Genomic DNA, 23,644 nt, shown 5'->3' on the forward strand with positions numbered 1-23,644 from the left:
CTCATTTGCGAAGAATCTCCCACGGAGGTGGTTGTCGAGGGAATGAAATGGGTGGTAATCTGTTGGTGCAAGGTCCGGTGAATATGGTGGATGGCACAGTGTTTCCCAGCCAAGTTGCTGAAGGGTCTCCCGGGTCCTCTTTGCCACATGTGGCTTGGCATTGTCGTGCAGGAACAGCACACCCTTGCGATTCACCAATGCCGGCTCCTTCTTCCGCAATGCACGGTGCACACTTTGCAACTGCTGAGAGTAGAGGTCAGCAGTGATGGTCTGACCAGGTGGAAGGAGCTCATAATGCACCACTTGCCGACAATTCCACCATAGAGAGCATAACCTTTCGTGGGTGCAGAGGTGGTCTTGAGGTGTGAGGAACAGGGTCACGTGGCGACAACCAATGTCCGGTACGCTTGGGAGTGTCATAGAGGACCTACTGTTCGTCACCAGTGAGCAAACGATCAAATATGGGTGTGTTCAGGTGCCGAGTGAGCAAGGACAAACAGGCTGTTACTCGTTGTTCCTTGTTGGCTGCCGACAATGTGTGGGGTACCCACTTGCTTAACTTGTATGACTTCCCTATCCCATGCAGGTGCAGTCTGACTGTTTCAGCGGAAACATAGAACATTTCGGCAAGTTCATCACAGGTTAGACCACTGTCCTCCTTGATGGCTGCTTTCATTGCCTCGTCATCCAACACATGTGGTCGTCCATTGCGAGTTCATCCGAAAGGCTCACATCTCCCGAACGGAATTTCTGGAACCACTGCCTGGCAGTGCGTTCGTTCACGGCATTCTCCCCAAATGACTGGCAAATGAGGCGACTTGATGCGGCAGCTCACAGGCCCACTTTAAAGTCATACACCAAACACACGCGATACCTCCATTTCTCTTCGACACTGGACGAACTATGACTGCTGTGTGTGCGCAACGTGCCTGTATTACTGACAGTCGATGGTCAGACTAACTCCCGATCGCTTGGCAGGCACGTGTGTCATTTCGTTTCCTCTCTGTGAGCGCATGATTAATGGGACGTCAAAAACGGCAAGAACTTTTTTGGTTACCTTGTATATTGCTCGATATATTGCCTTTCGTTGCTCTTTCCACTGTACGAGCTCTACAAGTTTTGTAGTGCTTCTGCTTTCTACCGTGGGTTTATAAGTATCTCAAAACCTACACTCTCTCGTGATCTGTGTAGCAAGGCCGCGCATAACGTCAGAGAAGGGGAGAAAGTGAATGAGCGGAGCAAAGAAGTGTGCGCTGCTGCAAACGGCTGGTAGTTTCAGCCTCATTTTCCTCTACATACACACACTTCCCCTCTCATACTTTCATTGGTCGAGCACTCTCGAGTCCTACTTGCGCAGAGAACCTGTTTTCGTTCGGTCGTTCCAGAGAATCGCGGGACAAGGGGAGGGGTCCAGGGGGTCCGGACCCCCACGAAAGACTTACTAAGTATTAAAATTAAACAATTAAAATAGTGAAATAATAAAATAACTAAAATTAAATAATGAAAATATACTTGTTTATTCGAGAGTTATTTATTTCCGCCAAACTTATAGGAAGGCAAGGATTATATTGGGGTCATACGACTTTCAATGACAGTACCAAAGAAGATTTATTACTAATATGCATAAAATATTACCAGAACTTTACTTCTCGTCAACTAGATCTAACATCCTTTCTTATTTTTATATTAAAAAAATATCCAATTCTTCATCTATTTGACATAAATTTCTTTGCCAGGGCAGTTTTTTTTACAAATTTTGCCGACCTTTGCTATACGTAAGCTAGATAATGAATACCTGCTCTTATATCACTATCCTTACCTATACCGTCTTGTTACCTATTCATGTAATAAAAATTTTACATTAATAAATTTGAATATTTTAATTAATTTAAGATAATTATAATTTATTATTATTTTGAGACACTTGGTTCGGACTCCCTCCCCCGAAAAATATTTCTAGATACGTGCCTGATGACAGAGTGTAGTTAATGTTAACCTACTTCGAAGGACTCACTACTTAAGCTACGTTTCCATTCTGACAAGTTCCAGACTTATGACGCGCAACATGCGCCGGCGCATATTGCGCATCATTTAGTGCACTGTTTCTAATTCAATACTACTTCTGCAAAATACGCCCGCAACAACACTGGAGTGCAGGACCGCAGTGTAGCGTTGTGCAGTGCTTTAGAGTATCTAGGTAGTTCAGTGTTTCTTCTCTTGTATTGTAATAATTTGGTGGTGATTTAACTTTTGTAAAGATGGACAATATAACTATGGCGGGTTTTGTGGTTATGGCAGGCGCGTACCATGAACTTCTAAAAAAGAGGCGAAAACGATCTAGATTGTGGATTAGAAGTTTTCTAGCGAAAAGAAATTCGGAACTCGTTGATGAGAGACTTACGTCTTCAAAGAGAATACGAAAACGTTGTAAGAATGACTGCAAGTGATTTTGAATTGTTATTAAATCTTGTTGGACCAGAGATTACGAAAAACAGGACAGTCCTGCACTCGCGTCGTCTGTTTCTACTCTAGTGCGCATGCCCGTGCCCCAGGAACTTGCTGCAGGCTGTTTCCATTGTCCGCGGCTCATGTTGTGCGTCAAAATAGTTTGGGGGCAATTTTGTCCCCGGTACTTGCGCCGCGGCATGTTGCAGACAGTTTCCATTTCAACAAATAATTGGCACATGTCGCGTGGCATGCCGCGCGTCATGTTGTGCGGCAAATTTGTGATAATGGCAACGTTGCTTTATGCGCACGCAGGTACCATCTCGAACAATTCTTACCAAGAAGAGTATCGTAGTCCTTCTGCATCGCAGTGGATTGGTTCTGCAACTGCCTGTGCTTCTTGAGAAAGGAGTGGTGTGTTGCTTCCAGGTATTCAAGCTCTCTTCGCGGTACAACCTCAGTGTAGGAAGCCTCCATTTCGTTCAACTTCTTCGTGGCATTTGACAGATCTTCCCTGTATAGATGACAAGAAAAACTCTCTCAGTGGTAATGCTGTGTGGTATGTTTAATATTTGCTGAAACTATAAGGATATACATTATCCCTGCCTTCTTCGCTGCACGTTTTGACACCAAGCGTAGTGCTGGTGCGTCCCAGTGCCAGGCTGGTGCAACGAAATGGACGTTGTACGCAATATCGATGCTTACGTTCAGCGGTCCCCGAAGACGACACCTAGATGTAAACCTCTCTGTAGTTCACCCTGGATTGCATGCATACTAACGAGGCTCTGGCGACTGAACATTATTCAATCAAACGATTAAGAAAATGCTTGCCTGCTACTTTCAACGTTCCTTTGATTGTAGCACGGATTCCACTTTAAACTGTAGGTCCAATCCCGATTAGCCTTTTTGTGCATAAAGTGTACTTAAAACAACAAATCAAACAAACAAGCAATAATGAGGTGTTCGGAAAAATAAAGAAAACATATTAAATCAAATTAGAAGTACTATATAGAAACAACGTTATTTCGGGGGGGGCAAAGACAGTGTATTTCCCTTTGCAGATATGATTTAGCATAGTGCCGGGACAAAAGTGGCAAAAAGGGGGGTGGCAACGGCCCCCTTCGCCCCCCCTAATCGCCGCCAGTGTCGGCGAGAAAATATCATTCGACCATCAAATGTTTTCAACCCAACCTTAATCTACGAAAAGTCGTTGAAAAGGAGAGAATTCAAATACATGCCAAATTCCTGTCGGGTGGTTAGCACATCGCGCTACGATGCCAGGCGACCCGGGTTCGAATTCCGGCCTGGGCATGGATGTTTGTGTGAGTGTCCATTCATCAATTTCATCATATCATCGCTCATCCCCATCTTCGCAAATTAGCCAAAAGTTGCACAAGAAGCCAAGTAAAATAAAGCAAATCAATCAAGATGTCACTGTATTTCTAAAGTCGAACATACTATCCATAGGAATGATTTCAGTTGTTGATCTGAGATATTGAAGAATCAATAATAATATTATAGCATTTGGCTCAGAACGGTGGCAGGAGTTACATCCCATACCGTTTGACCCGTCCGCCTCTCTACTGCCCCCAACAAGCAAGAAGAACTCGATAAATAAATGCTCCTTTATTCCATGTATGCATTTTTTCTGTGGTATTTAGGTATATACTAAATGTGACTGCCCTCAGAAAATATTTTCGTCCTTTGCTTCCACCTACATTTTTCTTGCGCCGTCACTGTTAATGAGTATGCAATCAAGGGGAGACAATCACAAATCGAACAATTAAATTTCTAATAACAATGAAGAAGTAACCAGAGTAACAATGAATATATGTGCTTTCGATACTAATTTTCAAATTTCAGTGCCTCCTTTTATATCTCTCACGAATTTTCCCCTCATATTGTTTGGTTATGCACGAAATGGTGGTTGAGATTTTTTCAGTGAGTACTTTTCTGTAGCTAAAGAAGATTGTGAGTGTCCTGAAGAGAAAAAAAAAAACAGGTAAGCAACAACTTTAGTATGGTTAAAATCGACACAGGAATGTGTTTATAGAACTCATTAAGAAGTGGAACAAGTACGTACGTATTAACTGTTTTCCAATATAAATGACAGAGAACTTGAGAATTTAACTTGATTTTCTAAATGTTCCTCTAGCCTTTTCCTTGCATCTTTTAACCCCTGGATATTCCTTGTGATGCCACTAATTCTTGGAGGGTCCGGGGGCTGAATGTTACGTTTTCCGTTCATCGTACATATAGGTGTAGTATGTCTGCACATTTAATCACGGCAGTATGTCTCCACATTTTTTCTCGATACATCATTGTCAACCACGTTGGGTTAGGTTAGGTTAGGTTAGGTTAAGGTTAGGTTAAGGTTAAGTTAGGTTAGATTAGGTTAGGTTAGGTTAAGGTTAAGTTAGGTTAGATTAGGTTAGGTTAGGTAAGGTAAAGAAAACATACACACCTTGTTTTTTGTCTATTTTCTTTACCTAAGCCAACCTAACCTAACCTAACCTGACGTGATTAACAAGAAAGTAAAGTGAAGAAAAGATACACAAATAAAGAACTTGAAACATACATACATATCACGCCTATATTCTTCCAAAGTGGAGACATACTACACCTATGCCGAGACACAGTATCCCATAGCCTATATAACATAAAGGCAGCAACGCCACTGATTGAGTCCGGTCACTGGACCAAAATGAATGTTTTGTGTGTGGCCACTGATGAACCAAAATGTGCTTGGCTGTTGGGCCGAGATGGGTCTGTCTAATTTGTACGATGCACGCCAAAGAAAATGATAGTACTTACTGCGTGTCGCTATCACAAACCCATACCTCTGGAGTGGAGGACCATATTGTATTCCATAAGGTGATTCGACTCGGATGTTTGCAAATGACACTCACTGATAATAACGAAGATATATTGACTAAAACAAAAGATTACATGTATATACAAACTGGCTGCAATGCAACGCGATGGACGGAATGAAATTACCACGCACACTCGGCCATATTGTCTCGCGAACCGACTGAGCGTCACTCTCTCTCTCTGTTCGAGAGTAAACATAAAACAAAACTGAATTCCCCTGACATCTATTGTTAAAAATATCAAACATATCAATTATGACTTCAGACATATTCCCCCCTCTTGGTCAAACAACGTTTGACCAACTTAATTCACTTATCTCCGTCCTTATTGCACTGAGGGAGTGGAACTAGTCTGTGAATCGATCTCTTGAAGATCCCTGAAGCTGTATGCACTGTGGCCACTCGCACTAAGCCGTCCCTTCCTGGCTGGACGCTGGTGATTCTTCCCAATTTCCACGATAGGGGAGGTAAATGGTCGTCTTTGATGACAACTATCAAACCTGGTTTGAAGTTTTCTTGGATGCTAGTCCACTTGGAACGTTGTTGAAGACCGTTTAAATACTCCTTGGACCATCGCTGCCAAATGTTTTGATAAAAGCTTTGGAGTCTCTGCCATCTGGAAAGTCGATTTCCTGGGAGGTCAGTGAGGTCTGGCTCGGGAAAGGAAGTAAGGGCTGAACCAATGAGAAAATGTCCAGGAGTGAGAGCACTTAAATCTTCTGGATCGTCGGATAAAACAGTCAGAGGCCTTGAATTTAGGCATGCTTCTATTTGGGTGAGCAAAGTTGCAAATTCCTCAAAATTCAATGTTGACTTTCCTACTACTCTAACTAAATGATACTTCATGCAGCGTATTCCACTCTCCCATATTCCTCCGAAATGTGGTGAGTTAGGTGGAATGAAATGCCACTGGAAGGATTCAGAACTCGCGTACTCATGAATATTTTGTGCGAATTCCTGTGACGAAAATAAGTTATGTAGCTCTTTAAGTTCGTTTCTTGTCCCCACGAAATTCTTGCCATTGTCACTGTACAGATTGGCACATTTACGTCTACGAGATGTAAATCTTCGCAGGGCTGCGATAAATGCGTCTGTGGTGAGATCGGAGACGAGCTCTAAATGTATAGCCTTGGTGGCTAGACAAATGAATAAAGCCACGTATGATTTGCGATGAACCTTGCTGCGTGGCGAATGAGATTTCAACAGAAAAGGTCCGCAATAGTCTACACCAGAGTTGAGAAATGGTCTTGACGGTGTGACTCTAGGTGACGGAAGTTGACCCATGAGTTGCTTGGCCGTGGTTGCCTTCAACTTGTAACATGCGAGGCAATTGTGAATTACTTGCTTGATTGTACGCCTTGCTCGTACAATCCAGTATTGTTGCCTGAGGGACGACAACAATAACTGTGATCCTGCATGAAGCTGTCTCAAATGTTCCGCTTCTATTATGAGCTGTGTCAGGTGACCTTTCGAAGGTAGAATAATTTGATGTTTTGTTTCATACGTCAAATTGCTATTCTTGAGTCTTCCTCCAACGCGAAGAAGGTTGTTGCTGTCCAAAAATGGGTGCAGGCTCTTCAATGTGCTGTTGGCTGAAACTTGTTGGTGCCGTTGAAGATCTTGAATTTCAGACTTGTAGCTTGATAGCTGAACAGTCTTGATGCATGTATGCAATGCTGATTGCATTTCCTTTGTTGAAAGACTTCCCTTTACTTTGTTGTTGGACTTTCTGCAGTTATGTATGAATCGCTGACAGAAAGCTATCACTCGAGTTAATTTCGATAATTTGGAGAATCGTTCGATTGTTTGCTCAAGCGAACTCTGGCAAATTGATACTGCCGTTATGCTTATTCCCTCCGGTATTTCTACTTTCCTTGGCTGCTGCGTAAGTGGCCAATGATCTTCTGTATCTGTTAACCAATGTGGCCCATGCCACCATAAATGGCTATGTTGTATTGAAGTGGGTTCAATACCTCTTGAGATTATGTCTGCCGGGTTATCTGCTGAAGGAACATGTTTCCAATCGCTAATTTGTGTGATGTCTTGAATCTCTGCTACCCGATTGGCTACAAAGGTTTTCCATCTGTTGGATGGTGCTGCTAACCATGCCAATACAATTTGTGAGTCCGACCAGAGATGTATCTCGTCTACCTTCAGACGTAAAACTGGTAATACCTTGTGGACTAATCTTGCTAGGAGTAATGCTGCACATAATTCAAGACGAGGTAATGTCACCTTCTTGACTGGCGCTACTCGTGATTTAGCACAAAGTAGATTTACTGCTGTTTCGCCTTTATGGTTAGTTGAATGCACATACAAACATGCACCGTAAGCATATTGAGATGCATCTGCAAATCCATGTATCTGGATATTTCTAACTGTTCCATTAATTAGAACAAAACGATTGACTTCAATGTGTTTAATTGCAGGGAGTTGTCTGCGCAACTGTTGCCATTTCTGATTCAGGTCTTGTGGAAGTTCTTCATCCCACTGAACATTGCATGTCCACAATTGTTGAAGAAATGATTTGTATGTAATAACAATTGGAGTGATGAGACCTAAAGGGTCAAATATTGACGCAACGACTGATGCTACCTGTCGTTTAGTGCTTGATATTTCGACGTTATTCGCTACTTCAGAAGCTTTGCTGTTGATCAGTAATTTATCTGCAATAGGATCCCAAGATAAGCCTAAAGTCTTCACTTCTGAATCGTGAAATTCGACTGGAAGCTTCATTTCACGCATGGCTGGTGGAATTGCTTCTAGCACTGTCGTGCTGTTCGAACACCATTTACGCAAAGTAAATCCTCCACGCTGCATAATGTTAATTAATTCTGCCTGAATCTGCAATGCTTCAGCTACGTCTTGTGCTCCGCTCACTACGTCATCAACTAACATGTCTTCCTTGATGATACTACTGATGCGAGGATGCCTGCTGATTTCGCTGTCTGCCAGTTGCTGTAAGCATCTAGTAGCTAGGAATGATGCCGAAGCTGTGCCATATGTAAGCGTTCGTAGCTCAAAAACTTCTATTGGATGCTTGTTGGAGCTTCTCCACAATATTCGCTGTAATGGATTGTCATCTTTTTGCACCTTAATCATTCTATACATTTTCTCTACATCTCCTGTGAATGCTATAGGATGTGTGCGAAATCTTGTCATGATGGAGAATAAATCTTGTTGTATGGTGGGCCCGACCATCAATATGTCATTGAGGCTTTTGCCACTTGTGGTTTTGGCCGATCCGTCGAAAACAACACGAACCTTGGTTGTGGAACTCTGTGGTTTGATTACTGCGTGATGTGGCAAATAGTAGGCTACCCTGTGGTCATGAGACATCGGTAATTGTCCTACAGGTACCATGTGACCTAGCTGTTCATATTCATTCATGAATTCTGTGTAAGGAATCCTTAGTTCCGGTTGATGCTCAAGTCTTTTCTCTATTTGGAGAAATCTCTTGGTGGCATGTTGAAGTGAATCGCCCAATGCTTCTCGACTTTCCTTGAGTGGAAGTCTAACGATGAATTTGCCTGTTTCGTCCCTCACCGTGTTTTCACAATAGTGACGTTCACAGCTGATTTCTTCCTTTGTTCTATGCCTGGTATATATCTCCTCAAGGTCCCAAAATCGCTGAAGCTGTAGGTGGAGACTTTCTTCCGTTCGAAGGAAGCATGATATCGATGAATTGTTGCCACTGTATTGTTGTGGAATGCGTCCTGCGACTATCCATCCGAATTCAGTGTTTTGTAGAATCGGCAAATCAGCTGAACGTGTTATGCGATCAGGCTTGAGAATTTCGAAGAAGATCTGGGTGCCTATCAAAAGATCTATCTTCGCTGGCACATCAAATGTCGGATCTGCCAATGTTACATGTTTTGGTATTTTGATTGATGCTCGGTCGACTCGATGTGAAGGTAAGTTGCTTGTGATCCGCGGCAATATTGAGCATTCAATGTTGGAACGCCATGTGTTTATTCTAGATTGCAACTGAATATCCACCTTGAAGTTTGCTTGCGACTCAGCATTGTTTATGCCTTGAATCGGTAAATGCTGAGGATGTTTCTTCAGTTTGAGACGCTGAACCAACTCTTCAGACGCAAAGTGGCTCTGGGATCCACTGTCTAGCAAGGCTCTACAGTATATCCATTGACCTGCATGATTCTTGACCTTTACTACTGCCGTGGAAAGTAACACGCGTGATGTATGATGCCCTTTGAGTGCACAATAAGAAGCTTGTGGAGTTTGATCTTGATTCTCGTTTTGCGTTACTTGAGAATTAACATTCTTGCCTTCTTCCGTAGATTCTGTGCTGGAAAATGACGTTCTTGATATACTATCATTATGCAACAATGTGTTATGCTTGCGTGAACATTTTTTACACGAACCTGCCTTGCAAAGACGCAGTATGTGATTTGGAGATAAGCAGTTCGTGCAGAGTTTATTCCTTCTAACACAATCATACTTCTGTTTGTTAGTCGCGGCGATGAATGATGCACACCTAAAGAGAGCATGCGGCTCTTTACAAAAGAAACAAGAGTTCGCACTAGTGGTACTAATGAAAGATTTCGAAAAACCCTTGTTTGATTTTACATTGTAATGATGAGGTTTGACTGATTGCTTATTTACTTCACTTGGTGCGGGCTGAATGCTTTCCAGCGCTTGACATCGTCTTTCCAAAAACGAAAAGAAATCATCTATGCTGACAAAATCTGTTTCACTATTTTGCAGTTCCCACGCTTTCCTGGTTCCTGAATCTAGCTTAGACACAAAATGCTGAGTGAGTAACATGTCCGCCAAAGGTACATCTGTGTAAAGCGCATTTACTGCATTCAAGTTGCTTGTCGCACATCCCACAAAGGAACGCAATTCCTGAGCACTTTCCTTGCTGACTGCCTTGATGTGCAATATTTCATGAATGTACGATGATGCGATTAGCTTCTTGTTTGAATATCTACTCACTAACAACTTCCAGGCCACTGCGTAGTTTGCCTCCGTGATGGGTAAGTTTTGAATGAGCTTGTACGCCTCGCCCTTGAGCGACGAACGTAGATACTGAAACTTCTGAATGGAAGCGATGTCTTTGTTATTATGTATTAAAGACGTGAAAGTGTCTTCATAGGACAACCAGTGCCGATAATCACCCTCAAACGTTGGCAATTCTATTGTGGGAAGTTTGAGCCGGGTTGCTGTGACATGCGATGTGTTGACAGCATCATGCTCCGCTTGAACCTTATCATGCTGCGATAATAAAGCTTGCATCCGGGCACTCAACCTGTAGTACGCCGTTTCCAATTCGTCTCTGACGTCATCCTGCGATGAACCAGTTTCAGCTTCTAACTGATCTTGCACTTGCTCAATGTCCACCCAAATGCGAGACAATGCATTGAAACGAGTACGCACTTCTTGAATGTTTCCTTCACTTTCACTGAATTGATTGACGAAAGTTTCCATTCGAGTGATTTTTCCTTTTAATGTCCCTCGTTGTCTAACGAGACGCTGCTGCACTTCGCTCTCACTCATTTTTATGAAGAACACGAAAGGTTAAAGGAAATAAATGCAAGGAAATGAGCCAGACAAAGAAAAATATACTTACCGACCTCCTGCGCCGTTGTCGTGAAGAAAATGATGCATGAAAAGTATGTTTACATTCCTTTGCTGCGAACGACAATGGAGCTGCATTGTTGGCAATATGGCTGCTGTAAGAAACTGTTGTTTCCGCACTGCACTAGCACTTGACCTTGAACTTGAACAGAATGTCACGTAGCTGAAACATCCGTGCCGGTAAGGACCAAAATGAATGAGTCCGGTCACTGGACCAAAATGAATGTTTTGTGTGTGGCCACTGATGAACCAAAATGTGCTTGGCTGTTGGGCCGAGATGGGTCTGTCTAATTTGTACGATGCACGCCAAAGAAAATGATAGTACTTACTGCGTGTCGCTATCACAAACCCATACCTCTGGAGTGGAGGACCATATTGTATTCCATAAGGTGATTCGACTCGGATGTTTGCAAATGACACTCACTGATAATAACGAAGATATATTGACTAAAACAAAAGATTACATGTATATACAAACTGGCTGCAATGCAACGCGATGGACGGAATGAAATTACCACGCACACTCGGCCATATTGTCTCGCGAACCGACTGAGCGTCACTCTCTCTCTCTGTTCGAGAGTAAACATAAAACAAAACTGAATTCCCCTGACATCTATTGTTAAAAATATCAAACATATCAATTATGACTTCAGACAGCCACATATAATATTGCCATACTTACCATTTCATTTTGTGTGTGTTATGTAAAGGGTGTTTTTTTTAAGAGTGATAGAACTTTCGATAGGGATAGCTGTCATTTGTTTTGTTTTGATGACATGTTGTTTTGTCATTTCATATCAGTGAGCATTGGCAAATGATCATGGAAAGACTGACGCCGCAACAACGTTTACAAATTGTGGAAATATATTTCCAAAATCAATGTTCTGTTCGCCAAACGTATAGAGCACTTCGGAAATATCGGTGCTGTCAGTGAATTGGCCTCACAAGATCATGGGACCTAACGCCACTGGATTATTTTCTTTGGGATATCTAAAGTCTCTGGTTTATGCTGATAAACCAGCAACAATTGACGCTTTGGAAGTCAACATAACTCGTGTTATTAACGACATGCGTCCCCAATTACTTGAAAAAGTGGTTCAAAATTAAACTGATCGAATCCGGTTCATCACAGCTAGTCGTGGTGGACATATGCCGGAAATTATTTTCAAAAAGTAAATGCCAGAAAGTTATCTTTCAAATGAAAACACAATTGGCTTCAAACTTATTTTTTTGTGCGTTTTATTTCAATTGAAAGTTCTATCACTCTAAAAAAAAAAAACACCCTATATTCTTATTTTCAGAATATTCAGAAATATTTATGCTTGTTTTTCAGAACTGTTTTACAAAAGTTGAGATTCTAGCTATGGAGCGACCACAAACAAAGAACCTTCGGCGAAAAGTCTCCGCGCACCTCCCACTTCTTCCGTTCAGCTCTGGCCATAAGGAAGCATGCTCCACTCTGCCCCTCCCCTCCACGCGGGAGGTACGGTTTGCGCAGGCTTTTTGGCTTGTGGTTCCACTATACATGTAGATATCATACCTGCATTTCTCCAACGCTATCTTCAAAATAACAGGATCTTCTTTCGGCATGTTCAGTTTCACACTGCCCGACTGGTCCTTCTGATGCATTATGCTCTCCATTTGGTGTCGAACGTCCGCGAGTTCCATCAACACCAGGCGCCTGGAATCGACGGCGTCCATGAACTTCTTGTGTTCTTCGGTCATCCCATTCTTTAGCTGTAAGAACGATGACACATCGATAATAAAATCTATCAACGTGAACCATTTCGACCCATAGACGCCTAAACTTTTAAACCACTTAACTGAAGGTTGTCTAATCAATGTGCGCACATTAGGTTCCAAATTTAAGCACTTCAGCCTACGTATACTTGTCTATGGATAAAATACGTTGGACTAAAATTCAACGTCTTTCAATCTAAATGCTCTCTTCTCGAAGCATGCACAGTGGGCTCAAATAGTCGTTCAATAAATTTTCCATTATCAGAGTTCGATCTAAGTGAATTGAAGACTAAAATTGGTAAACGCTGTAAGTGCCACAATAATTTAAACACCGTTTTCCACGTTAAACTGTGAAATGTGCCATGCTTTATAATGTGGTAAACGTGAAATGTGGCTGGTAGCCCTCTAAGTAGTTCAAAGGGCGTGTAAAGAGGTCACTAGTGTGCACGCTCTTACGGGCTGATGTGCGGAACGATGCGATTTCCCAACACTTTCGCTTTTGGCACTTACAACGTTTACCACTTTTAGTCCTCAATTTCTTGTCAAATTACGCACAGAGTTCTCAAATTCTAATCAGATCAATCTGAAGCATCTTATGTAAAAGTGACCCAAGTCATGCAGTCCAAGGTATTCATGAGAATATAAGCACAGACAACTCAAAATATAAGCCATTCAATCCAAGTGGCCTTCTATCAAATTACGCACAGAGGATATAAAATGTAACCCGTTCAATCTACGTAAGTTGTCCCTTGTCAAAGTTCGCAGGTAAATTCTAAATCGTTCAATCTACGTTGCCTCTTTATAAATTACGCACAGGAGGCTCAAAATTCTTAGCCGTTCAATCTTAGTTGCTTCTTGCCATAGATGGCTCAAATTCGAAGTTGTCCCTTGTCATACTACGCGCAGGGGCTAAAAATTTAAGCCGTTCAATCGAAGTTGTCCCTTGTTAAATTACGCACTGAGGGCTCAAATTCTAACCCGTTCAATATAAGTTGCCTCTTGTTAAGTTACACACGGAAAGCTCAAAAAGCTCAAAATCACGGAAAGTTCTCAGCCGTTCAATCTAAGTGGCCTCTTGTCAAATTATGCACAGAGGGTTCAAAATATAATTCATTCACTCGAGGTTGTCTCTTGTCAAATTACACACGGAGGGCTCAAATTCTAAGCCGTTCAATGTAAGTTGTCCCTTGCTAAATTCTAAGTCTTTCAATCGAAGTTTTCCCTTGTCAAATTACACATGGAGGGGCCCAATTCTAAGCGGTTCAATGTAAGTTGACCTTTGTCAAATTAGGCACAGAAAGCTCAAGATGTAAGCTATTCAATCTAAGTTTTCTCTTGTCACATTACGCACAGAAGGATCACATTATAAGCCGTTCAATGTAATTTGTCTCTTGCCAAATTACGAACATAGAGCTCAAACTTCAAGCCATTCAATCTAGTTGTATCTCGTCGAAGTTATTCTACATGAAGGCATAGTGTTTCTTCCTCTCATGAAGATAGTTAAATATTTAGTCTTACCACAGAGTAAGTAATTTACTTACTCTGTGGTCTTACCTTCTCATTGATTGACTTTGAAGTCTTCAGCTCTTCTTGAAGATTTTTAACCGTTAACAACAACTCCAGGCGCTCTTTCTTCAGATTTTCCATCTCTTGGTGGTTTCGAAGTCGAATTTCAGACAATCGATCCTCGCATTGGGTTTCCAACCCCATTAGAGTGGACTGGAAAGGAGTGGATAAAATCAACCTTCTTGTCACTTGGAGAACATTATTGGAAAAGTTTAGCTTGTGAGGTGAACAGGGCCAGGTTTGAGCCTGGATCCGGTTAGAGTCAGAGCTAGAGACCGTCAATTAATGGTGAAGAGTATTCGTGAGCTTCATGCAAATAAAACTAATTGGATTTCATTATTTTTATAATTTGAGCTCTTGATTGTAGTCCAGTCTCTGGCTCTGATTCCGTAGGAAACTGCAAGGGAGATTTTTTTAAAAAAATTTCACAAATGTTTAGTAAGTAACTAAGCATTTGTGAAATAACTAAGTAAAAGATATAAGCAGACAATGGACAATGATAAAAGGAGCTCATCAAACAGATTTCAGCCAGACACAGGTGTCCCAATAGAATGTGACGATTTTCGAGCCAATTTAGTGAGAAAGTAGATTGCAGGAGACAAGAAGAAAGTAATACAATATGAAACTCTGTATGTCCAGTTTAGTTTACAGATAGGTTTCCGTTTTTGTATATGACATCAGTTAAGTGGTCACCCGGCGGCGAACTCATTCAGTTCATCTGCGGACCAAATACACCATGACTCGCTCCAGTCAAGTTCGGTGATGTTATAATAGGTTTTTCTTCGCTGGCTGCGAATATGTTTTCGATCATTTGTGATAACAGCGACGCTTCCAGCAATAACCTGCATGTGGCAGTCAGTAGTGATGGGAGGTTGGATTTGTTGGACCCACAGGAGTTGCGTTTTGTCTCAAATGGCACGCAGTTCAAGGTCGCACACCACTCAACCAAACTATGTATTATCCAACAGCTAAAGGAACGCATTCTCGGGTACTTTTGTATTGTACGGACTACCTCATTTTGCTCAAGGTCAGGCGTTCAATACAACGCCTTTTTCGTTTGTTTGTTAGGTTAGGCAAGGCTAGGTTAGGTTAGGTTAGGTTTTATATGTGGCGAGGCGGTCTGAAATCAGTTAGTCCGTATAATACTAAAGTACTCATTCTTGTCATGGTGAGGGCAGAAGGCCCAAATTGTAAGGTGTTCAGTCTAAGTTGTCTGTTGTCAAATAAGCGCAGAAGGCTCAAATTCTAAGCTGTTCGATCCAAGTTGTCTGTTGTGTGGGATTACGCGCACAAGGCTCAGATTCCAAGATGTTCAGTCCAAGTGGTCTGTTGTCAAATTACGCGCAGAAAGCTCAAATTCTAAGCTGTTCAGTCTAAGTTGTTTGATGTCAAATTACGCATTCTTGTTGTGGTGAGGGCAATAAATATTACTTTACTGGAGCGAGTCATGGGTGATTTTGTCCACAGATTGACTGAATGTGTTCGCCGCCTTGTTGACCACTTAAATGATGTCATATCAAAAAGTGAAACCTGAAAACTAAACTGCAAATACAGGTCCTTCTAATAGGTTACTTTTTTTATTTTTTCGTGCAAACTACTTTCTCACTAAATGGGTTTGAAAACCGCTACATACTATTGGGACACTCTGTATGACTGGCAGCTAAACTCACCTTAACTGCATTCGCATCTTGGATTCTGTCGTCGCGAACCTTGATCGCAGCCTCGTAAGCATCCCGTATCTGCGTGAGGATGGGCTGGAGCGTCGTGAAGCCGTAGATGACTGCCGCCAAGGCCTCCCTGAAGACTTGCAGACGAGCGTCGCAGTCGAACTGCCGGTTCTCCAGGCGCCGACCACGGACCTGACCGCTGGAACGGCGGGTCGTCTTCCGCAGCTCCCTCTCGACGAAGGCCTCCACGCGGGACACGAACCGGGGCCTCGGGCTGGGCGAAGCCGATTTCCTCCTAGTCGGGGAGCGACACTGGAATGAGTTGAGTTTTTGTTTCTAAGTCCACCTCATGCACAGATAGGCTACTCGAACTACTGGAATTGGAAGTTTAAAGTGGGATCCGAACCACTATCCCAGATAGCACAGTAAGCTTCTTTCAAGCTTGAAACAAGCTTTCAATGTAGAGTGAAAAGCAAGTGGTAAGCTTGCACCAGATTTGCATCAAGTCAACTACAGTCCAGCAGAATTAACTTGAGAGAAATGGCCGCTCGGTGAGTGATGCAACTGCGCTCGAATTGGCTACAGCGGGGACTTCCCGCTGTAACGAGCCAACGGAAACTCTACAAACTCTACTCTATAGTTTCCGTTGGCTCGTTACAGCGGGAAGTCCCCCGCTCTAGCCAATTCGAGCGCAGTTGCATCACTCACAGAGCGGCCATTTCTCTCAAGTTAATTCTGCTGGACTGCAGTTACCGCTTGTCAAAATTGCAGCAAACTTGCCACAGAAAGCTGCGTGTTTGAAACAAGCTTGCACAGTGGCGGCGATTGTGTTTCAAAACCGGGGGTCAAGGTGCCAGAACTGGGGGGGGGGGGCAAAGACAGTATATTTGCCTTTTTAGATAAGGTTTAGTATAGTGCGGGGGCAAAAGTGGTGAAAAGTGGGAGGCAACTGCCCCCCTCGCGCCCCTAATCGCCGCCACTAAGCTTGCATCATGTTTATATCAAGCTTGCCATATCCAACTGGCTTCGACAAGCTCTCTCAATCTTGCACAAGATTTCGTGCTACCTGTGTATATGACACCACCGGGGACACTGGAATGAAATTTGTAAACGGATGATCCTTTCGGAAAGCACTGTGGGCATGAAACGTTCGGAAGTGGATGAAAGAGGGTGGCTATGCCCTGAAAAGTGAATGTCAAGCTATTTGACACAATAATTTTATTTCATTCACAGTGATTTATCATAATTATTATAAGGGCATTCCAGAAACATGATAACTTCAAACTGTTTTCTTGAAGGAGGTAAAGCTACTAAGGGGGAAAATATGCCTCGTTGCACCCTGGAAAAATGATTGACTGATTTGTTAATTTGGTTTACAGTAACCCCCCGAGTTACGTAAGTAATGCGTTCCGTAAACCTTTACGTAACTTGAATTTTACGTAAGTCAAATTTGTAAATTGCTTAAGTGCAACTTCGTAAGAAATTGCAATATTTATTATTATTATATGTATATCCTATATGTATGTACATTATTTACACAGTATTATTTTATAAATGAAACATCATGCAGCAGTATTTACTCGGATATAAACTATAAAAGTATGAAAAATAGCCTATATAAAAGAATATAAAAACAAACTGAAATCACACTTCTCAAATAAAAAAAAAATGTCTTGAGACAGCTACGTACAGTTATTACGGAACTGCAAATTTACTGTATTTTACTTCGCTTTTCTGCTACTTTGCTTAGGCACGAAATATGAGGGGTCAGAATTCGAACCCGGGGCTCCGCGAATATTCTTTTTCCAGTCAACTTGTGAATGCGGTTTCATTTCTTGCTCTCTGATTGGCTGTTGGAAAGTTACGGTGCTGTGATTGTGAGAATGTCTTATTTCCTATTTTTAGCGCAAATTTGCTGCTTTCTAATCTAACCTTACCTAACCTAACCTAACGTACAGCCCAAACAAGATATTCTCACAATCACAGCACCGTAACTTTCCAACAGCCAATCAGAGAGCAAGAAATGAAACCGCATTCACAAGTTAACTGGAAAAAGAAAATGCGCGAACATATTCTCTGCCTTTTATTCACATAAAATAAGTGCATGCTGCAAAAAGTTGAGAAATAGTCGGCGTTCAGTTTTATTCATACGATTCACCATATACTCATTCAATTGAGAATGTTGTTTTGCCCACACAAGCACGATTCCAACATGCATAGACTAAGATTGCGCATAAAAGCGACATGAAACATTGCAAATACCTTCTTAAAGTGGCTCTCGTCGTTCAAGTTCTCTTCCGCGAATCTTGACTTCCTTGCTGGCGGAGCAGAGCAGATGTTTAATTTGGAGGCTGTGTCTACCATGTCATCACATATCTGTCGCACAAATGTTTTTGTTCCTTCTGAAGCTCTTCTCCTGCATGCAAAAATATTGATTATTGTAAATAAAATGATACAAGCATGTTAACATTTGCACAGCAAATCGAAGATTTTGCAGTACGCAGCCATTGTGTACCTAAATTAGCATCATGTCCACTTAAGCGAACCTAACTCAATAACAGTAATTGCTTATAAAATTGTGCTATCATAGTGGCTCGCAATGGGAAGTGCAGTTTATGTTCCACAGTTGTCATATTTCGTATTGTTATTTGTATCTTTGTTGTTTTACGGTCGCTTTTCTGCCACTTTTGGGTAATTGCATCGACGAAGATGAGTGGTGATTGGATGATTACGAAGGGGCACTAATAAAATACCCACGTCTGCACCGTGACTCGAACCTGGGGACTTCGGTATCGAGATCGAAATCCGACCCCCACAACCACAACTATGAGTAGTTCTATATTAAGTTGTTGTCTTAAGTCCACTTTATGCACAGATATGCTAATCGGGACTAGACCTACAGTTTAAATTAGGATTCGAGGCACTGGTGACGACGTTGATCGGTGGTGGAAGAGCTCAACGAGTTATTGACTCACCCACCATTAACTGTTCTGGATTCGTGTTACGGCCAGGACACTCCATTGTAAATGTCCCTCCATCAGTTTTATCTAAATCATTCATTTTATCGTCGCGATTAGTCTAATGAGGCAGAAACGAGACAAAATAAGAATATAATATTAATAAAACCCGTAATTCTTAACACCTTAAATGTATACCTAAGTTTAATGTTTGCTAAATTGTTAAAAACTTTTCAAATCTTAATGATAAAATAATATGAAAGTATCTTCATTGCATCTTAATACAACTTTTCTATAATTTGTTCTTGTTCTGACTACCGACATGTAAGTTTATTTTCACTTTTATAGTTTCTTTGTTTATTTGAATAGAGTTTTCGATTGCCTAAAATATGCTTATTAACAAACTAGCATGGGCTTAGCCTGTATTTCTACCAGAGTAGACGAGGCACAAATTTGTCTGCACCCTTATTATGATTTATTTCACACAAAGTTATTTAATTTATCTTGATAAAAAAAGGACTTGGAATGTTCATACCAAAGGCAGTCATTGCGGATCTCAGAAAAACTTCTCAGTATTTATTCCAACTACTTCCTTCTATGGAACTCTATTTTTTTAGAACACTGCCTGACATTATTAACCGCAATCAACGTTCTGAATAGCTTCTCAATAGCATTCGTCGTGCATTGCTGGACGGTAATATTGCAGAGGATGTATCATAGTTCAGAGGAAGTCTCAGCTTTTCTTAACATTTCTACAAGAAACACAAGTCTTTTAAAAATTTGTTTTAAATTTATTTTCCGCTTAGATAGGCTAATGGAGACTAGATCTACCCTTTTAAGTGGAATCGGTAGAACCACTACAATGTGTCTCTTCCAATGATCGAACCCGGATCGCCTTGATTAAAAAAACAAAACATAAAATACATGTACAGTCACGGACACTTCTGGGTTATAACAATTCCAATAACTTTCCATGGAATCGTTACAACCCAGAAGTGTCCATGACTGTACAACTCTATCATTTCCTATATTTAAATTATTTTATCCGTCCAAGAAGTACCACAGTTCAATCTCATTTTAAAAAATGTTCAAATAATAATAACTGAAAAAACGTTGTGCTTTTTTGACTGTCTAATGTCATATCTAATATAATAAAATGTAGCAATAATGACAAGGTTGTTAAGTTGTCGGAAAATCGATGCTCCAGTCAAATTGTTAGGGATTCAAATGACATTTTACAGGATTCAACAGAAGTTAATCCTAGAGAACTGGAAATATGTTGTCATTGATAGTCTGATGGGTTCAGAACTTGCTGAAACTCCGCTTCCTTGCTATCTGTCCAAGCGGAGTGGCATTCACTTTCTATTTGAGCATACATTCTATGTATCAACTCTATCTACTGTTTATGCAATTTGAATATGTTTATAAATCTTTACTCAGTAAAGTTTACCGGTATAATCTCTCTATTGAGCTATGAAAGTGCGTACTACCCCACACAATGAAATGAAAGCTCGGCTCAAACAAAAAGAAAAAGCACCTTTGTTCTTGTCTTCAAAGTTTTGCTTCAGCTTTCTAAGTCCTGATTTTCCCCTGAACATAGAGATGTTCTCCACTCTTACACGGGATTCTAGGAAGTGTAACAGAAAAGAAATCATGCTTCCAACGTTCAAGACCATAGAAATATAAATTGTTCAATCATTTTCATAAAGCACTGGTAGTGCTCGGTCTCTGATTTTTGTGTGCATGGAGCATATACTATAAGTCGCTTTTTGTTCAATGATTTTCATGAATTATTGTTTCTCGTTGCCAAATTTATAAATTGGACTCTGTTTTCTCTGACTATGCCGATTCATAATCTTCAGTCATAAATTAGATTTAATTAAGCTTTATATAAAATTTGAGGTAGTAGCTTGATTGGCTTGGATTGATTTGGTGTTTTAAGTCCACTTTATGCACAGTGAGGCTAATCGGGACTGGACCTACAGTTTAAAGTGGGATCCGAACCACTATGTGCCTCCACCGGGTATTGAACCCGGGACCCCTTGATTACAAGACTAGGACACTACCATTGAGGTAGCAGCATTTTTCATACCCCACTCTCCCCAAAGCCCTTTATGTACGAATAAAGGCACAATACAAGAGCTAATAACTGAATTTTAGACTTGTTTAAGCCTGTCAAAAATTTTGGACGATTCTATTTTGTAGGTTAGGTCCATGGCCTTTGGACGGTTGTATACTAAGTCTCGAGAAGAGTCACCTTGTGTAAATGACTGTAAAGAAGATGAGTCAACGATGTGAAATTTGTGGGGTGTTGATAGCAGATTCTAAGAGATGTATAGGGAAAGGGGTATATTTGTAGTGTTACGAGTTCACAATATTATTATACTACATTTTAGAATTCGAAAATGTCATTAAGAAAGATCTCCGAAAGAGCAACAACTTGAAATTTTTGCAATTCTATCTTGTCCCTGTTGTGTCTTTGAACCCAAAACTGACGACATTCTTCTACCCGAAGAAAACGTTTACAAGAACGTGATAATTCGTATAATTCATGGTAAAAACATCAGTCACACGTGATGATGGTGACGTATTATTCCATTCCTGGCAGCACACTACATTTCCTTATACATTTCCACTGACTTACGTTGTGGGGACGTTGTTCTCATTTCTTGCTTTTGAAACTTTGCTTTCCATATTCTTTTAATTGTGCGACATTGAAGTCTTTCGTCAGCTGTCAGCTGAGGTTTGGTCTACGTAGCGTAGCGTTTGTTTCCATAGTAACAATTAGCAAAGCCTGCCATCTACACAGGAGACTGCAAAGTAGCTAATGACGTTTCCATCCGGGGTTTCGTAAATCAAAAATGGCTGCTACGAGCATAGGAAGGAGTGTGATGGATCCTCAAGCTGGAACGCAGAATGTGCAAGTGGATCGCTTAAAGGCCTTATATCCCATGGTTAATGAGGATGAAACTCCATTACCAAGATCTTGGAGCCCTAAGGATAAATATAATTACATAGGACTGTCGCAGAATAATCTGAGGGTTCATTACAAGGGTAAGTGTTGAAAGATTTTACTCGAAGTGTTTCATTTGTTGTTAAGAAATTTGGACCCTATTTGTTTACAACTGTATTTTGTTATGCTTACGAAACCCAATTGAGGATATTTCCTAAGCTTTAATATTAACACATGCTCGTAATTAATAATTATGGATATAACAATTGCAAAGCATAAAACTGAACTGGTGGTTGTGTCATCGACCGAGGCTTCTCTTGTCTGCCATGTCCCCAAACAAAGAAATCAGCTGATCGACGAATATGTGACGCAAATACGAAACTTGCTATGAACAAATGGTTTGCGTTGTATTGTGAACGGTGTGGTGTAAAAAATATATTTTTATGAATTTGGATATACTGTTGAACAAAATACTGACTAGCAAGCCAAAACGGTGTTTAGCCTTTAATCCATGGAAGGCCATTCCATATGAAGTAGGGGAGTCATTGTGGCCAGCACAAGTTAATGTCAGACGCAGATCTAGTTTGAAGGTCAGATTGTTTTGTCTTTCAAGGCTGTAAAAATTGAAGGACAGTGTGAAAATACTTTACTGCTTTGTTTGCTGCCCGATAGATAAATATACCTGAAAGATCTTGTAGAGATTATTTCAAATTAATCACTTGACATTAATATCATGCAAAACGAGCCTCCTAAAATCTTTCTTGTATGCAATTTGTACTAAAAGATAGTTTTTATAAATAAGTTACAATATCGAATTATATGACTATAATATGTACTATATTTTCTGTGGTGCACTACTGTTGAGAATCAACAGGATGAAAGTAAACCAATGTGGCAATACATTGATACAGAAATTAATAGTACCATGTCTTGAATCCCACTTTTGAAATACTATAATCCATTCAAATTAACAATCGTTCACATACTTGGATGAAAGAAATGAAGTAGACCATATTTGATTGATTTTCTTTTCTTTTTTCCATGCCTTTTCATAATGTTGAAACCATTGTCAGAAACTTAAACTCCAATGGCTATGTGCTAGCAGTGTTGCTCAATAACAAAAAGGTATGAAAGAAGTGATTATGTGCACTTTTTTTTAAAAAAAAGAAATATAGGTTAGATATGGTCACATTTCAGAACTTATGCACAATTTTCAAGCTCAAGTTATAATATCTTGAGTAATATGTGTCACAGTTACAACAGCTAAATAATTAAAAGTCAAGTGCATAAATTGTGTACCAAACAATTCATGTAGGCCAGAGGCATACCATCAAATCGTTTATTCATGTACCAAAATGAGAAATTATTATATTACTCAACTGGCCAATAATAAAAAACAACTAACTCTTGGATGAAGAACCAGTGTTTAGCACAAGTTCTATTTGTTATATCAGGCATGACCAACTTCAATTAAGTAGTGATCTACTTTTTATTGCCACAACAAGCAGTGAGCTACTATTAATCGTTAATCTTTGCAAAAATGTGTACCTACTCAGCCATTATACATTATAGAAGTTGAATTAAAATAAGGTAGCTATATTCGTATAATTTAAATAGATAACTGCGATCAACCAAAAAACACCCCGCAATCGATGCGTTGGACATGCCTGTGTTATATGATACCTTTCCTGTTCCCATTTTTGCAATATACGAATTTGGTAGACATGCAATAAATATGCATCCTTGCTTTTTAATTAAGAGGGAGAGGATGTAATACATATACATAATGGGTTTTTATGGCTTATTGGAAGTATCCATTTTTCCTGTGCTGTGCTTGGATCA

At 40.7% G+C, this 23,644-nt stretch overlaps 2 protein-coding genes across 3 annotated transcripts in view; one reads left to right on the forward strand and one right to left on the reverse strand.

The window, feature by feature from the left end:
- Positions 1-21,617, reverse strand: part of LOC146001525 (translin-associated factor X-interacting protein 1-like) — a 64,685-nt gene extending 43,068 nt beyond the window's left edge. The window contains exons 1-6 of the mRNA XM_083138939.1: positions 21,494-21,617; positions 18,155-18,308; positions 15,896-16,204; positions 14,214-14,378; positions 12,460-12,656; positions 2,784-2,959 (exon numbers count right to left, since the gene is read on the reverse strand). Coding sequence (XP_082995065.1) covers positions 2,784-2,959; positions 12,460-12,656; positions 14,214-14,378; positions 15,896-16,204; positions 18,155-18,308; positions 21,494-21,543 — 1,051 coding nt within the window. The 5' untranslated portion in view covers positions 21,544-21,617. The remainder of the gene's footprint in view (positions 1-2,783; positions 2,960-12,459; positions 12,657-14,213; positions 14,379-15,895; positions 16,205-18,154; positions 18,309-21,493) is intronic.
- A 63-nt stretch (positions 21,618-21,680) lies between these two features.
- RanBPM (Ran-binding protein M) overlaps positions 21,681-23,644 on the forward strand; it is a 105,978-nt gene continuing 104,014 nt past the window's right edge. Inside the window, exon 1 of one of the 2 annotated variants that reach the window (XM_083138941.1) lies at positions 21,681-21,903. In XM_083138941.1, the coding sequence (XP_082995067.1) occupies positions 21,711-21,903 (193 nt within the window). In that variant the 5' untranslated portion in view covers positions 21,681-21,710. The remainder of the gene's footprint in view (positions 21,904-23,644) is intronic. The other variant, XM_083138942.1, reaches the window with a different exon arrangement.

This window comes from Lepisma saccharinum, chromosome 17 (assembly GCF_977018435.1).
Source record: "Lepisma saccharinum chromosome 17, izLepSacc3.1, whole genome shotgun sequence".
NCBI lineage: Eukaryota > Metazoa > Arthropoda > Insecta > Zygentoma > Lepismatidae > Lepisma > Lepisma saccharinum.